The 16,271-nt window shown below is 43.8% G+C and overlaps 2 protein-coding genes across 2 annotated transcripts in view; one reads left to right on the forward strand and one right to left on the reverse strand.

Annotated features, from left to right (window-relative positions):
• Positions 1 to 15,577, reverse strand: part of PIBF1 (progesterone immunomodulatory binding factor 1) — a 92,191-nt gene extending 76,614 nt beyond the window's left edge. The window contains exons 1-9 of the mRNA XM_015832342.1: positions 15,529 to 15,577; positions 13,125 to 13,421; positions 11,427 to 11,527; positions 9,323 to 9,521; positions 8,344 to 8,463; positions 5,215 to 5,348; positions 3,667 to 3,775; positions 2,624 to 2,805; positions 681 to 806 (exon numbers count right to left, since the gene is read on the reverse strand). Coding sequence (XP_015687828.1) covers positions 681 to 806; positions 2,624 to 2,805; positions 3,667 to 3,775; positions 5,215 to 5,348; positions 8,344 to 8,463; positions 9,323 to 9,521; positions 11,427 to 11,527; positions 13,125 to 13,376 — 1,223 coding nt within the window. The 5' untranslated portion in view covers positions 13,377 to 13,421; positions 15,529 to 15,577. The remainder of the gene's footprint in view (positions 1 to 680; positions 807 to 2,623; positions 2,806 to 3,666; positions 3,776 to 5,214; positions 5,349 to 8,343; positions 8,464 to 9,322; positions 9,522 to 11,426; positions 11,528 to 13,124; positions 13,422 to 15,528) is intronic.
• A 143-nt stretch (positions 15,578 to 15,720) lies between these two features.
• The window catches only part of DIS3 (DIS3 homolog, exosome endoribonuclease and 3'-5' exoribonuclease), a 22,108-nt gene continuing 21,557 nt past the window's right edge, over positions 15,721 to 16,271 (forward strand). The window contains exon 1 of the mRNA XM_015832335.2: positions 15,721 to 16,121. Coding sequence (XP_015687821.2) covers positions 15,721 to 16,121 — 401 coding nt within the window. The remainder of the gene's footprint in view (positions 16,122 to 16,271) is intronic.

The raw sequence follows: 16,271 nt of genomic DNA on the forward strand, positions 1-16,271 counted from the left end.
AAAGCTATGGCAAATCTAGACAGCATACTAAAAAGCAGAGACATCACCCTGCCAACAAAAGTACGTATAGTCAAGGCCATGGTTTTCCCAGTTGCAATGTATGGCTGTGAAAGTTGGACCATAAGAAAGGCTGAGCGACAAAGAATTGAGGCCTTTGAACTATGGTGCTGGAGAAGACTCCTGCGAGTCCCCTGGACTGCAAGGCGATCAAACCGGTCAGTCCTAGAGGAGATCAACCCCGACTGCTCTTTAGAAGGCCAGATCCTGAAGTTGAAACTCAAGTACTTTGGCCACCTAATGAGAAAGAAGGACTCACTGGAGAAAGGCCTAATGCTGGGAAAGATGGAGGGCAATAGAAGAAGGGGACGACAGAGAAGGAGGTGGCTGGATGGAGTCACTGAAGCAGTAGGCGTGAGCTTAAATGGACTCCAGAAGATGGTAGAGGACAGGAAGGCCTGGAGGAACATTGTCCATGGGGTCACGATGGGTCGGACACGACTTCGCACTTAACAACAACAACAAGCTCCTAGGCAGCCAGGCCTCTTCCTTGTCTTCTCCCCCATGTTAGGGGGTTCAGAAGAAGAAAAAAAAGGTGCAGAAGAGGAAGGGTACTTAAGTTCCTGACCCACCCTGCCACACCGGAGTTAAAATGCTCGATATCTCAAAATATCTTTACCAACCTGTTTTCCCGTTCAAACATTTCCTTCGTAGCTGTTCGAAGCTGTTCTAACTCTTGGGATGTTTTCTGCCTTAACTGTTCCAGTTCCGCGTGCAGTTTGTTTTCGTACTCCGTTTTGTAGTGATCCCTTAAGAAATAATTTTTGAAAACGTTAAGACAAAACGTGTCGTCAACATTCACGGATCAGCCTTTCTGCCTTGGATAAAAACTTGCCGAATGGTTAAGAGATGTTTGTTTTTTTTCTTGGTTTTATTGTTTGTGATTTTATCGTTGGTTTTTTTTCCCCCACCCGGGGTTGTGTTCTGCAGCCATAGAAATCTTGTTAAGCAAATAAATGAATAAATAGACGTATTTTGCTATTCCTCTTTCTGAAATGATGTCAGCAGGCTGAGTTTAAGTTTCATTAAAAATGGCAGAACTTAACAGTTTCCTTAGGACCCCCCCCCCCACACACACTTCTTTCTAGATTGTTACAAACTGAACCATTACTATTACTACTTAAATTCCACACACACACACTCCTCAGATAAATGAGTATTAAGGCTGATAGCATTGCTTAACACTGTAGATAATCTTATAATGGTTCACTACCACTGAAGTAAAGAAATCACGGGACCAGTGCATTTTAAAACTGTATTTTTTAAAATCAGGTTGGGCTACTTTATCCACTTTTTACGACACAACAGCAAACTACCTTAGATAATAAGTTCCAATTTAATTAAAGGCTTAATTCCTGCATGTGTGCTTCTCTAGCAATAACAGAAAAACAGTAATTACATCAGTCAGTTCTTTTACATAAAAAAGGAAACCCAAGGAAAACCCAATCAGAAACTAAACCTAATTTACACATCTCCATTATTTTTGAATAAGATAAGATAACCTTTATTGTCATTTTTTTTTCCCTGTGGGCACAACGGCACACATCAAAAATAAAATTTAGTTGCCCGCTCTCAAAGTGAAACACATACATGACACACATCTAAAACATACTATATACAACGTACAGTATGTATAGACCCACACCCCTACATATACATAATAATTGAACGTGGCCATTGTTTTCTCTTACTCAAGTTTTCCCAACCTCATGTAGGTGGGTCACCATGACCCACCGAGTCATAGTGTCAATGCTGCTGACGTCGGATATTTTTGCATTAACAACAGATGGAAATGTAGCCATCTTTTTCCGTTTTGGTTTTAGAGTTAGATAATGCTGGGGAGGGGGGATGTGAATGAGAGCCCAGTTAGACATAACAACACTAAACCTAGCGTGAGAATCAAGGTTATTGAGTCCAGAGCTGATAAAGAATTGGCGGGCTGGAGAGCTGGAGAGGAAGCCCACACTTCAAGCTAATTGGGGAATGTGATTTATGACTGTTAATTGGAGGAGGGAATTGTGCTTTGATACTATGTACCCTGGGGAGGGGAATTCAGTTTTTGGTTCGATTATGTAGTACTGATATTATGCTACTCGAATAAAAGATCCTTTAAGGTAAACAATGCCTCGAAGTTCTTTTGAAGAGTTTCATCTGTCGGAACCATGACGCATAAGAGTTATAGCCCCAAACCTTTGGGTGCAAAGAAGCTAGTAAAGATTCTTCGGAAATCATTCTGATGGAACCTCAAAGTGCTTTTTTTCAAAAGACAAACTGGACTTCGTTTTTTCCTTGAGAAAGAAGAACAAAACATTTCTCATCCAAGATACTTCATCAGTTGTGATGGGGGAGGGATGGAAGGAGGGGTAATGGTGATTCCTCCCCCCCCACCATCACAACTGATGGTGTTCTTTTGTTCTTCTTCTGCAAGGAAAAAAACAAAGTCCAGTTGCCTTTTGAAAAAAAAAAAGCACTTTTGAGACAACTATGACCTGGATGACCGAGAATCTCCACAGACATTCTGAGGGAAGCATCTCTCGGTGTCGAAAGGATGAATAAAACTGCCTACCTGGATGAGACATATTTCTCATACATTTCTTCTCTGGCCTTTTTGGTGTCTTCTAGCTGCAGGTGGAGCCGTTCAAGGCGGTCTTCTTCGTGAGCACAACGTACGCTGAGCTCCATGTTCTGTCGGTTGAGGTAGTCCTTGTCCTTTTGCAGCAAAGTCACGGACTGCTGCAACGTGGTAGCCTTTTCATTACAAAAAAAAAACAGCAAAAATGCCACTAATCAGATATCCCGTCCCCCTAAACCAGTAGCAGGTTGTTGTTGTTTATATTTTTTTTAAAGAAAATGCAGTTGGATTGTTTTGAGTTTAAAATGCAGTTGATGTGAAAGTTACTCTGTTTATTCTGGATACGACATGGTGCCGAAGGCAATAATTGGAACATGAAGTTTACGCTATCAGCCTGTCCTACTAACTGCCCCATTTTAATCTGAACTGGCATCATGGCCTAATTGTGACTGTTGCTCATTAAAGGCCCTGCATCTCCAAGATTTGGAAACTCAGAATTATGAATACTTGATGGATGGTTGAAGGGAGCAGCTGTGATATGCAGCTGTGGCTTGGCCACATCTAAATTAGATTCTTTATTTTATCAACAGGAGAAGAGAGAGAACATTTGAGAAATCATGTCAAATTTGGATGACTTACTAGTTTTATGATGCAGGTTTTCGGGTAATTATTTTTCCTTTCCTTTACAGGTGGACCTAATCACTCTTTTAATTCCATACTCAAGATGATTATGAACATAGGATTGACATCTATGAAAGGTGTAATCCTTTTCACTACTAGTAGGAATGCTATTATTTTTTCTAGCAAAACAAAAAAAAAGTTGAGACAGATGCTTTTTTTCCAATGCTTTTGTAACTTTGAACTAAATGAATGGTTGTTAAGTCGAGGATTACCTTTACTCTGAAATACAGCTGTAATAAACAATCTGCATGGGTGTTTTTGTAAAAAATACATAAATAAAAATCTTCTGGAGCCACCTTCGGTATTGTTCTCAATGAACATTGAAAGAGATGCTTGATGAGCTCTGAACATCTCACCTCTTTGGATATGTCGTTCCTTTCGGCAGTTACGGCCTTGTGAGAAACTTCCAATATTTCATATTTTCTTCGGAGCTCCAAAAATTCATGTTCGAAAGTATCACGTTCACTGTTGGGAGGAAAACATACGACTGTATCATCAGAACTGTAGAATCTCAGCTTTCAGATTTCTAGCTCTGGTGCTCTCACCTCTTCGTGTGCAAATTTAACACTCGCTGCTTTTCAGTTGTTATCAACGGAGGAAGTATTAGGAGAATCACCTCTGTTCGGCCCTAGAACCACACCCAAATTTGCACTACTGACAGGACTTGGGTTTCTTTTCAAAATACGTTCTGAAAAACCTGAACTAACCAGAACCAAGAGGACAAGATTTGCCAAGACCATCCACACCACAGCTATTTTAGACTCTTTTGTTTCAACATAATTTCACAACGATCCTATCTGTGCTCCTTGCAAACCTGCACCAAAACATAGAGGGAAAATTTCCCATTGACCTGCTCATTGTCACAAGAGAAGGTTCCGGCATGAATTAAGCAACTCTTCAAACACCCAATGCTTTGATTTAAAAGACAAGAATAAATCTTACAGGAAAAATAAAGGAAGTAGACAATTATGGAGCTCAACCCATCTTGCATTGGAAATTCCCTCTGATTACATTGTCAGCTGGTGGCTCTGATTAAAAGCCGCTAAGAAAAGGAAGACCGTGAGGGAAACTATTCCATTATTCAGCAACCTATAAGTAAGTACCTGGGAGGTCTTTTTAACTATAACTGCAGAGAAGAGCAACAAAGATGATTAGGGGACTGGAGGCTAAAACATATGAAGAACAGTTGCAGGAATTGGGTATGTCTAGACCAGGGGTAGGCAACCTTGGCTCTTTTATGACTCGTGGACTTCAACTCCCAGAATTCCTGAGCCAGCCATGCTGAGGGGAAAGGGAGAGGTTTCCATGCTGAGCCATGCTGGCTCAGGAATTCTGGGAGTTGAAGTCCACGAGTCATAAAAGAGCCAAGGTTGCCTACCCCTGGTCTAGTTTAATGAAAAGAAGGACGAGGGGGGACATGATAGCAGTGTTCCAATATCTCAGGGGTTGCCCCAAAGAAGAGGAAGTCAAGTTATTCTCCAAAGCACCCGAAGGCAGGACAAGAAGCAACGGATGGAAACTAATCAAGGAGAGAAGCAACCTAAAATTTCTTGACAGCGAGAACAATGAATTAATGGAACGACTTGCCTCCAGAAGTTGTGGGTACTCCAACCCTGGAGGTTTTTAAGAAGAGATTGGACAACCATTTGTCTGAAACAGTATAGTGTTTCCTGCCTGAGCAGGGGGTTGGACTAGAAGACCTCCAAGGTCCCTTCCAACTATGTTGTTTTGTTATCAGACAAATCAAGTAATTTTCCAGTTTTGATGTGTGAAAAGAGAGATGCTTGGTCAAATAAAGTTAAGACAGTTTTGGATCTTAAAAGGGAAAAAGGGTATGAACACAGGACTATCGGACGCCACAAAGAGCTTGGAAGTTCTTGTCTACGAATGGTGATAAAACTTACCTTTTAATTTTATCATAGTTCTCCTGTCTGTAGTCACCTTGCTGAATCATTTGTTTTGTATCAGCTAGTTCAATGGTTAAGCGCTGACATCGCACTTCAGCCTCTGACCGGTTTTTTCTTTCCATTTCATAACTCTGGAGGGGGGGGAAAAAGACCTTTATATTTAAAGCTCAAAATTGGTTTTTTTTTTAAAGAGACGTTTGTTTTGCTTTTTTCTTGGGAGAACTGGGAAATAAACATGAAGCTAAAACTTTTCTCATCTTTGCCGTAGAAAAGAATGCATGTAAACACCTGATTAGCGTGTTTAAAGCAAGCAAATTAGCACCTAGAAGCGAAGGAGGCTATTTTAAGGCCAGTGAGAAAGAGCTTTCGACCCTACAGAGGGCAACTTCAGCGCCATGAAGACGTTCTTCCTTTCGTTAGATCTGAAGATAACATGGAACTCATTTTATTTCAGTCATTGACCAGACTAGAATAACGTAGCAGAAGAATATTAATCAAATACGATTGAGATATAAAAGGGTTAAAGCATAACAAGTCCAATAAAGATGAAAAATATAATAAAAATCAAACTGATGGACCTTGCCAGCTATTAGACAGAATTTGGGGACATTTTATGAGAGTCCATCGCTCGGATTAGCTAGGTAAAGATTCCCTGGCAATCTGAAACCAAATTCAGGCTGGCCTTGACGGCATCTGCTTAGCTTGACCTTCATTCAGGAGAGTTAAAATGGATGCCACTCGAAGCCTGAATTATTCCCAAGAGTTCCCACAATGGGAGCCTTTTACTTTACACTTGAATCCTCTTGAAACGCATCTTCTGACATGCTGTCCAAATCACCCGATCTGTATATCAGTGGGAGAGACCCAAGGTCCTTTTTCAGGAGGCAAGTGGACTTTCTTGTTTTGCTTTGAAGACGTTTCGCTTCTCATCCAAGAAGCTTCTTCAGCTCCGACCGGATGGTGGGGAATGGAAGGATTTATAGACTTTGCAGACAGCTGGTCATCTGCATTCTTCGATTTGAGATGCAGACATCACAGACTCACCCCCAACAGCCCGTGTGCCCGTCTTCAACAGTGGAGGGACTACAGGGCAGAAAACATCCTGCAGCCAAAAAGGCTCCACACACATTTGCACCACTCAGGTGACCCTGAGGACACAGATAAACTTCCAAGTGGCCTCAAGAACTCTCTAAAACAGGGGTGTCAAACTCAATTTCACTGAGGGCCACATCAGCATTGCGGTTGCCCTTGGGGGGCCGGGTGGGTGTGGCCAGGGTGGGTGCAGCCTACTGGGTGGGCGTGGACAGTTCTACACCATTCGCGTCAAGGGGGCCTGTGGGGGGCCTGGGCAGGAGTGGGACAGATCTGAGGGACTCTGGTAGAAGGGGGTGGGACCGGGGCAAGTGCCAAGGCATGGTCCACCGGGGCAAGTGCCAAGATGGCCACCACAAAATTGTACATTGGCTCCCGGCTGGCCTGGGCCAGGGTCAAGGCAGCGGGGGCCGTTCCCTCACTGTTTCCAGGATGGGAACATGAAACCACTTCGCGGACCGCATCTGGACCCTGGGCCTTGTTTTTGACACGTCTGCTCTAAAAGAAGGCAAATGACCAGCAGTCTGCAAGGAACATAAATCCTTCTATTCCCCACCATCCCATCAGAGCTGAAGAAACTTCTTGTATGAGAAGCGAAACGTCTTCAAAGAACAAACAAGAAAATCCATTTGCCTCCTGAAAAAGTACCTTGGGACAACCACGACCTGGATGACTGAGAATTTCCATAGAAAATGGGAAAGACATGAATCTTCCCACTGACCTGTGATGACCTATGTTTGTTCAGCAAAGAGAAAAACCTATTAGGAAATTTGTACTGTACTGCCAAGCTTCTTTACAGCAGATCAAGTTATTTCAGAAGGGCAAGACAAATGTTTAGCATTTAGCAATGGGAAGCATCCTGTTTCTTGCTAAAGTGGTCTAGGATCCTCCTTCTGATTCAAATTCTGGCCTCTGCTAGTTAAAGCCCTCTTAGTAAGCACTTGGAGCGATTATTAAAAACTGCACATAAGCTTTTCCCAAAGCAGCAGCAGCAGCAGCCCTAAATACATTATCAGCAAAATATATGCAGCAAAAGGCATGAAACACCTAGCAGGTATTTATAACAATTAAAGCAATTTCAAGTTTGTTAAGAATTAAATGCCAGATTCTTTCTCAGCAAGAGTGCCAAATTTTTAGACTCCTGTGAGGGAGCTGAGTTTTTCTTTCAGCTATGGATGGGGCTAAAGACCTATGATGTCCCCCCCCCCCAAATAAAATAAAAAAGCCAGCGAAAGAAGCCACGTTAAGTGAAAGTACACTTGCACGATGGTGGAAGGCCTGTCCTTTGGCTAAAAACCAAAATAGTTTAAATGCTTTGTGGACTGGAGTGGTGAATCTCACCTTCACCTACGATCCTCTTTAATTTCTAGACTCAAGAAGATCCTCTCTCCCGACTCTGGGAACCGTGCAACCAATGAGGAGATACTGACCCCAAGTGGCCAAAGAAGACAAAAGGACCCACGGAAGAATTTCAGCACCGTTGTCCCAAAAGCGCTTCGTTCAAATGGGGCCTCCCCACAGACGAAATCCAAAATCTCAGCCACCGTTTCAGAAGGCGGCTTCTAAGTTTAGGGGGGAAAAAAAATCTCACTTTCCCAACTTTGCATTTTTCTTCCTCGGGTCAATGGAATGAAAACGGGGAGGAAGCTGTGAGCAACTTGACAGTTCTTTCTTGGTTCGAACTGGACGTGACACGGGAGTGTGAGACAAACAGAGAGGAGCTGGCAATCAAAGAAACAGCCACAAAAACCACTATCGCGGCTACCATCTTTTTTTTTTTTTAAACCACACCTTGTCCCCACCCACCCACCTACCCCCTTAGCAGAAATCCCAAACTTTCAATACATTCCCGGGACTGCAGCCAAAAAAAAAAAAAAAAGAATAAAGAAAAAAATGGGAGCTCCTCAGCTTAAACATGGCCTCAGAAATCACCTCAGTGGGCTCAATGACCCCTTAGGAAAGAAGACATTGGGGTGTGTGCCGAGCGCAGCAGCTTCCCAATGAGGCCTTGAAAGGAAAGAGGGAAATACAGACCTCTAACAAGTGCTTCAGCTGAGACTTGTACTCGTTCAGTTCTTCCCAGGCTGCCTTCTTCTTGGCCTGCAGTTCACCGATCTCGTTTTTTAAAGGATGCACCGCTTCGTAGAATCTAATCTGGAGGCGCAAAAGGCGTTGCACAGCATTATCTTTCGAAGGAAGATTCTATTCTATTCTATTCTATTCTGTTCTGTTCTGTTCTATTCTGCATTCTGTTCTATTGTATTCTATTCTGCATTCTATTCTATTCTATTCTATTCTATTCTGCATTCTATACTATTCTATTCTATTCTGCTCTGTTCTATTCTATTTTCCTATTCTACTCTGCATTTGTTCTGTTTTCTGTTCTGTTTTGCATTCTATTCTATTCTGCATTCTATTCTTTCATTCCATTCCATTCCATTCCATTCCATTCTTTTTTCCTTTGTTTGTTCTATTCAAGCATTTATAGCAGACATGTCAAACACAAGGCCCGGGGGCCGGATGCGGCCCGCGAAGTGGTTTCATGTGGCCCGCGAAGCCATCCTGGAAACAGTGAGGGAACGGCCCCCACTGCCTTGGCCCTGGCCCAGGCCGGCCGGGAGCCAATGTACAATTTTGTGGTGGCCATCTATGCTGAAACGCATTCAGTCTTAGCTCCACAAGGCCGTCTGGAAACAGCGAGGAACCAGCCCCTGCCCCTGGGTGCATGCTGGGGAAGTGTCACCCTTTGTGAGGAATGAAGAAATGGACCATGCCTTGGCGCTTGCCCTGGTCCCACCCCCTTCTGCCAGAGACCCTCAGATCTGTCCCATTCCTGCCCAGGCCCCCACAGGCACCCTTGATGTGAACAATGTAGAGCTGGCCATGCCCACTCAGTAGGCCATGCCCACCCAGTAGGCTGCACCCACCCTGGCCACACCGAGCCAGCCCCCCAAGGGCAACTGCAATGCTGATGCGGCCCTCGATGAAATTGAATTTGACACCCCTGACTTACAGACACATATTCATGAATAGAAAGTTCATCTTCTGGAAGAGATTTGAGTTTGGTGTAATATTCTTCGCTCAATTCAAGGTCACGTAAGCTACGACGTATATCTCCAGAGCGCTCTCGTAATTGATGATTGTTCTTTTCTAGTTGCTTTTGGCGCAATAAGATGGTTTCCATTTCCTGTTTCATTAGTTCTTGATGTTTTCTAGGAAAAGAAATGCTCGTGACTTACCTAAGCGAATCCTACAAGACAGCAACATTAATTCTTCTGAACTGAACAAAAATCTACTCCCATTCATAGAACCATTACTTTAATGATATTTAAATAACACACAACACAGAAACCTGAACTGTTTATGCTGTTTTATCAAGATGGAAAACATACATAGTCTTTGTAAAAAAAAAAAAAGCCAAGCATGATTCAAAAATTCAGTGCTAATATTTTCATCATAGTTGAGATTGCGGTACCCGGGTTTCAGTCCAACAAGGCTACCACAATTCCTACAAAATAGAAATGTGCGATATCATCTTATGCATGCATTCAGAAGACCTAGGAGCCGACCCTATTTCTCAATTGTCATGACTTGAATGCTTGCACTCTCTTGAAAACCACTGCCACCATAAAAACATCACAAGTTCCATTCTCATGAAATATGCTTGCTTTTTCAACACACTACTATCCTTCATTATAACCTGGCTACATCTAAAAACCAACTCATTATCTGAAGAGCTAAGAAACTGAGTACCTGGAATATTTCCGGAAAACACCAAAGGATCTTTTAATTCACTCTTCCTTCTTCTCCTCCTCTTCAGACATAGCAATAAACACGCATTCCTTCTTTGCCCAAGGAAGCAATGGTCAGTTTGTCCATAACTGGAAAACTAGAATTTGGAAGCTAACCCTGGGTTACGAGCCCAGTTGTTTGGGCTGAAACAAGTCGCAGTTGTCTAGCCTGGGAATATGTTTTGCCCAAACGAGAAAACAGAGCGGCCCAAAAATCTTCAGAATAGCAAAAGAGGGAACATACCCTTTCCCACCCCAGCCAGGGCTCTGAATGTGTTTTTCATTCAAAGATCTGGAATGCAAGTATGGACAGACTTGGGCGCTATCTAAAAATGAAATTCAACAGTGAAAAAAGTAAGGTTCTACATTTAGGCAAGAAAAACCAAATGCACAGGTATAGTATAGGAGGTACCTTGATCAATAGTAATAACTATGAGAGGGATCTCGGAGTCCTAGTGGACAATCACTTAAATATGAGCCAGCAGTGTGCTGCAGCTGCCAAAAAAGCCAACACAGTGCTGGGCTGCATTAACAGAGGGACAGAATCAAGATCACATGAAGTGTTAATACCACTTTACAATGCCTTGGTAAGGCCACACTTGGAATACTGCATCCAGTTTTGGTCACCACAATGTAAAAAAGATGTTGAGACTCTAGAAAGAGTACAGAGAAGAGGAACAAAGATGATCAGGGGACTGGAGGCTAAAGCATATAAGGAACGGTGGCTGGAAGTGGGTATGTCTAGTTTAATGAAGAGAAGGACGAGGGGGGACATGATAGCAGTGTTCCAATATCTCAGGGGTTGCCATAAAGAAGAGGGAGTCAAGCTATTCTCCAAAGTGCCTGAGGGGCAGGACAAGAAGCAACGGATGGAAACTAACCAAGGAGAGAAGCAACCTAGAACTAAGGAGAAACTTCCTGACAGTGAGAACAATTAATCAGTGGAACAACCTGCCTCCAGAAGCGGTGAATGCTCCAACACTGGAAGTTTTTAAGAAGAGACTGGACAGCCATTTGTCTGAAATGGTAAAGGGTTTCCTGCTTGAGCAGGGGGTTGGACTAGATGACCTCCAACATCCCTTCCAACTTTTATTATTATTATTATTATTATTATTATTATTATTATTATTATTATTATTGTTGTTGTTGTTGTTGTTGTTGTTTTGTTGTTGTTGTTGTTGTTGTTATTATTATTATTATTATTATTATTATTATTATTATTATTATTATTATTATTATTATTATTATTATTATTAACATAAAAAACAGAACAGTCTAGTTTTGATCTAATTCCTGCTTCTAAATTTGATATCCTCACTTTCATACCTAGCATCTTCTTGCTGTAACGCCAGCTGGTTATCTAGCCGTAAAGACAGCAGTTGTTTCTCATGGACTGCATCATTAAGCTTCTCTTCTAGTTCTTCAATCTAAAGCAACAATTTGATAAAGAAAAGAAAGAGTGATTAAAGTGAGCCCAATTCAGATTTGTGCAAGGAAATTGAGAGAAGATACAGAGGTTACTATAATTCTTAACGTAAGCATTGCAATTCTGAACGTTACAATTCTTAACGTTAACACAATTTGCTTAACGTTAGAACCATCATTAAAAAGGCAGAGCAAAGAATGTGCTTCCTGCATCAACTCAGGAAGCTCAGACTGCCCCAGGAGCTGTTGATAACAATTTTACAGAGGATTTATTGAGTTTGTGATGTGCTCTTCTATAACTGTCTGGTTTGGTCCAGCAACCAAACAGGACAGGTACAGACTCCAGGGGATAGTTAAGACTTCAGAAAGAACAATTGCAACAGCCTGACTTCCATAGAAGACCTGTATATTGCATGGGTCAGAAGGAGGGCTGAGAAGATATCTACAGACCCCTCAAATCCTGGACATAAACTGTTTCAACTCCTCCCCTTGGGGAAGTGCTATAGGGCACTCCAGGCCAAACCAACTAGACCACAGGTCGGCAACCCGCAGCTCTGGAACCGCATGTGGATCTTTGAGCCTTCTCCTGCGGTTCCCAGTCCTCCTCCGCCATTTGCAGAGAGAGAGAGACAGAGACAGAGCACTTGCACTTCCCTTCTCCCTCCCTCCCTCCCTCTCTCTCCCTCCCTCTCTCTCTCTCTCTCTCTCTCTGTGTAAAAAAGAGAGTGGCCTCACGCTATTCTCGGACAAACTGACAAGCTTATTGAGCGGGGCTCCTGCCTTTGCTGCGTCTCAGCAGGAAGCAAGAAGCAGCAGGAGGCAGCAGCTCTCTCTCTCTCTCTCTCTCTCTCTCTCTCTCTCTCTCTCACACACACACACACACACACACACACACACACACACACACACACACACTGAGTGGGGGAAGAGGACTGGCAGACCAAGGGCAGGAGAGAGCCAGCCCAATAAGAATGTGTGTCAGCTTGTCAGAGAACAGTGTGAGGCCAGCTGGCTAGGTGAGCAGAAGATCAGAGAGAGGGAGAGAGAGAGGGAGGGAGACAAAGAGAGGGAGAGAGAGGGAGAGAGAGGGAGGGAGGGAGGGAAAGAGAACTCATGCACAGCAGCCTCTATTTCTTTTTAATTAAACTCTTCAATCAAGCTGCCCCCCCCCTTGTGTGTGCGCACGTGTGCAAGTTTTGCGGCTCCCAGTGTTTTCTTTTTTCTGGGAAATGGGTCCAAATGGCTCTTTGAGTGTTTAAGGTTGCCGACCCCTGAACTAGACACAGGGACATTTTTTTCCCCTTAGGCCATCACTCTGCTGAACACCTAATTCTCACAGTGCTGTCTAATGTCTATGTGTATACTCTCTCCCCCCCCCTCTCTCTCTCTTGCCCAGGCCTGAATCCTGACTGATATGGATTCAGATAAATTATATTCCAGTCCGACGTAGCAGTTACCAAAGATTATGTTGAGAAACAATTTTTTCTAGAGCAAGTACGGAGAACAAGAGCTATCAATACCAGCAAGTTCAGTCCTAAAACACTTGAACATGATAATGCATTAAAAAAAAGAAAAAGAAAAAGAAAGCCATCCTCTTACCTTTGTCAAGTACTCCACTTTTAAGTTATCTAACATCAAGTTCTTCTGAGAAAGCTCAATTTTCAGCAACTGGACATTATGCAGCAGTTCTTTCCTCTCTATAAGTTGCCTGGTAATCTTGACGGTACCTTCCCGGTCTTCAGACGAGGACACATCGTCGGTGGGCAACGTCGTTTCTAAACTAATATCTTCCGATTCCAAAGAGCTGGATACGTTTACTTTCTTGGGATCCCTAGAGCTTTTCCTTGACATCTTCTAGCAGGATGTAAAAAACCTTCTCTTTAAAATTGTAACAAGCTTTAAAAGTAAGCAAAAAGAAATAAATTAAAAAAAGAGAGAGACAGCAACGGTAAAGGAGACATTTTGTTTAAACAGTTTCAATTCACTGTGTAATAAGTAGAACAGGTCAAGTATAAAATTCTGTCTAAAATAGGGGCAGGCAACCTTGGCTCTTTTATGACTCGTGGACTTCAACTCCCAGATTCCTGAGCCAGCATGGCTCAGCTTGGAAACCTCTCCCTTTCCCCACAGTATGGCTGGCTCAGGAATTCTGGGAGTTGAAGTCCACGAGTCATAAAAGAGCCAAGGTTGCCTGCCCCTGGTCTAAAATAAGAACCATTTTGCGGGCAGCTACACACCTATGCCCACATTCGCTGGCACCTCCTTTCTTCACTTGATGTATTTTTAATCAAAAAGGGAAGAAACTGGCATCTTGCAGGCAGAATGCCAGACTCAGTTTCAACCTTCTCTTTTTTCCCCTGTGAGTCTCCAACTAACTCCAATATTTTCTCAGTATGCAGCAGTAACATACATCATCCAGAGTCATTTGTTGAAATGTGGGGCTGTCGAAATAATAAAGATGGGCAGCTGTAACCCAATATGGATTGTAGAAAGAACATACTGTTCTTTATTAAGGGGTGAACGTACACAATTGCCCCTTTTGTTACACTTTGTATTAACCGAACTGCACATTTAGCAAACTGTGCCTGATTTCTTTCAAACAAACCTAGTTCTAACAAGCACCATCTTCTCATATAAACAATGCCCTCCAATTCCTCCCTTTCAATTAGGCGATTGATTTAGCATGTTACCCAAACGTGCTTTCAGATCAAAGTGAACTTATAACTCATATCTGTATGTTTTCTATTTCTTGGGACTAGAGGCAGTTTGCATTGTACAAAAGCCACAATCTATTAAAAATAATAATAATTAAAAGCCCCAACTTGATAGCTTTACTGCTTAAATACCTAACCAACTCTACAGTTATAGGTCACATTGTACATGAAGGCATTACAGTTACAACAGCAAAGCAAATCAATCATTATAGCCACAAACCACAGTTAAGTTAAATTTTATGAACGCCTCCTGTTTCTGAATGTTTCTGAATGTTAATGAAACAAAGGCAATCGTTGTTGATTTTAGAAAGAGCCGGCATAGTCACACTCCACTTTGTATCAAGGGTGCAGTTGTGGAGGCAGTCAATACTATTTAGTACCTGGGAGTGCAGATAATTAACAATCTGACTTGGTCTCTTCATATGCTATCTTTAGTGAAGCGTGCAAACCAGTGTTTGCATTTCCTGCATCGGATGAGAGCACATTTTTCTCCTTCTGTCGTGGCCACTTTTTACAGAGGTACGACTGAAAGCATTTTAACAAACTGCATCCATCTTAGGTTTGGTGGTAGCAGTGCCTCGAATAGGTCTACACAGAGAGTGGTAAGGACAGCTCAGAAGATTATAGGAAGATCAGTTCCCATAATTCAGGATACTGCTTATAAGTGCTACCTGCTTAGAACTTGGAGCATTGTTAGATACCCCACACACCCACTTCACAGTCTGTTTCTGTTGCTCCCCTCTGGGAGGAGGTTTCAAAGTATTTATAGCAGGACTACTAGATTATGTAACAGCTTTGTCCCTTATGCCATCCGTCTTGTAAATTGGCAGGATCCTTTTTTCCGGCCATGTATATTTTGTGCCATACATTCGAATTAGACTCTGATGTTTCTCTACATCATATATGTGTGTGTGTGTGTGTGTGTGTGTGTGTGTGTGTGTGCACAATGGTATTTTTTTTAAGAGCTAAATGCAACAGACTATTTAATATATGCTGATTAGTGTACATTTAAGGTGACACTAAAGCTTTTTATTGTATTCTATTCTTTGGCAAGGTTCGGATGCAATGGGGAAACCTGCGACTTCAACCTTTATCTGACCACTGGCAAATCCAGGTCAGACTTAGGTGAACTGTCAATGCCACCATGCATCCAAAGGCAGAGATGGGCACCAAACGTCTCCATTACATGTAACTTCGGATTTAACGGACCTTTTCCCTCCTAGGGTCCGTTAAATGGGATTGGCAGCAGATTGGGGAGAGCGGTTCCCTTCCTGTCCGGCCCGGCTTACCTGTTCGATCTCTCAGCTGGGGCGCTCGACGGTCACCCTTGTAACCGTCCAGGTCCTCGAAAGGCGCCTTACGGAACTCCCTTCCACTCGCCCTGGCGGCGGACGGCAAAAGCCTTCCGCTCGGCCAGAGACCACCGGCAGGCGGATTGCGCAGGCGCGGGAGCCGGCACCGCCTCGCCCTCCGTTGCAGCCATGGCAACGCAACGCTACGTTCGCGCGCGGCCGGCCGGCCGTCGAGATGGCCGGCCAGAGCGGCGGAAGCGGAAGCGGAAGCGGAAGCGGAGCTCTTCTTTCCCGCTGGGCTTCGGTCCGAACGGCGGCATTCGCGGCAGCGGCGGCGGCGGGGCGATGCTGACCTCGCGCGCCTTCCTGAAGCGCACGCGCGGCGGCTCCGTGCTGAAGGTGGTCCGCGAGCACTACCTGCGCGACGACGTGGCCTGCGGGGTGCCGGCCTGCCCGCTCTGCGAAGGGGAGCCCCCCCAACGCGGCCTCCAGGCCGCTCCCAGCTCCCCCGCCAGCCCTCTCGTCCCGCGGCCGCACTATCTGCTCTTGGACACCAACGTGGTGCTGCACCAGGTGCGCCTGGAGGCGGGGTCTCCCTCGGAGGGCTTCTCCGCGTGGCCTCTTTTCCCAGGTTGACGTCTCTCTCCCTCCTCCTCCTCCCTCCTTCCTTCTCTTCCTCCTCCTCTTTCCTCCTACTTCTTTCTCCTCTTCTTTCCTCCTCTTCCTCTTTCCTCCTTTCT

This window comes from Protobothrops mucrosquamatus, unplaced genomic scaffold, assembly GCF_001527695.2.
Source record: "Protobothrops mucrosquamatus isolate PMUCROS unplaced genomic scaffold, P.Mucros_1.0 scaffold2, whole genome shotgun sequence".
Taxonomy (NCBI): domain Eukaryota; kingdom Metazoa; phylum Chordata; class Lepidosauria; order Squamata; family Viperidae; genus Protobothrops; species Protobothrops mucrosquamatus.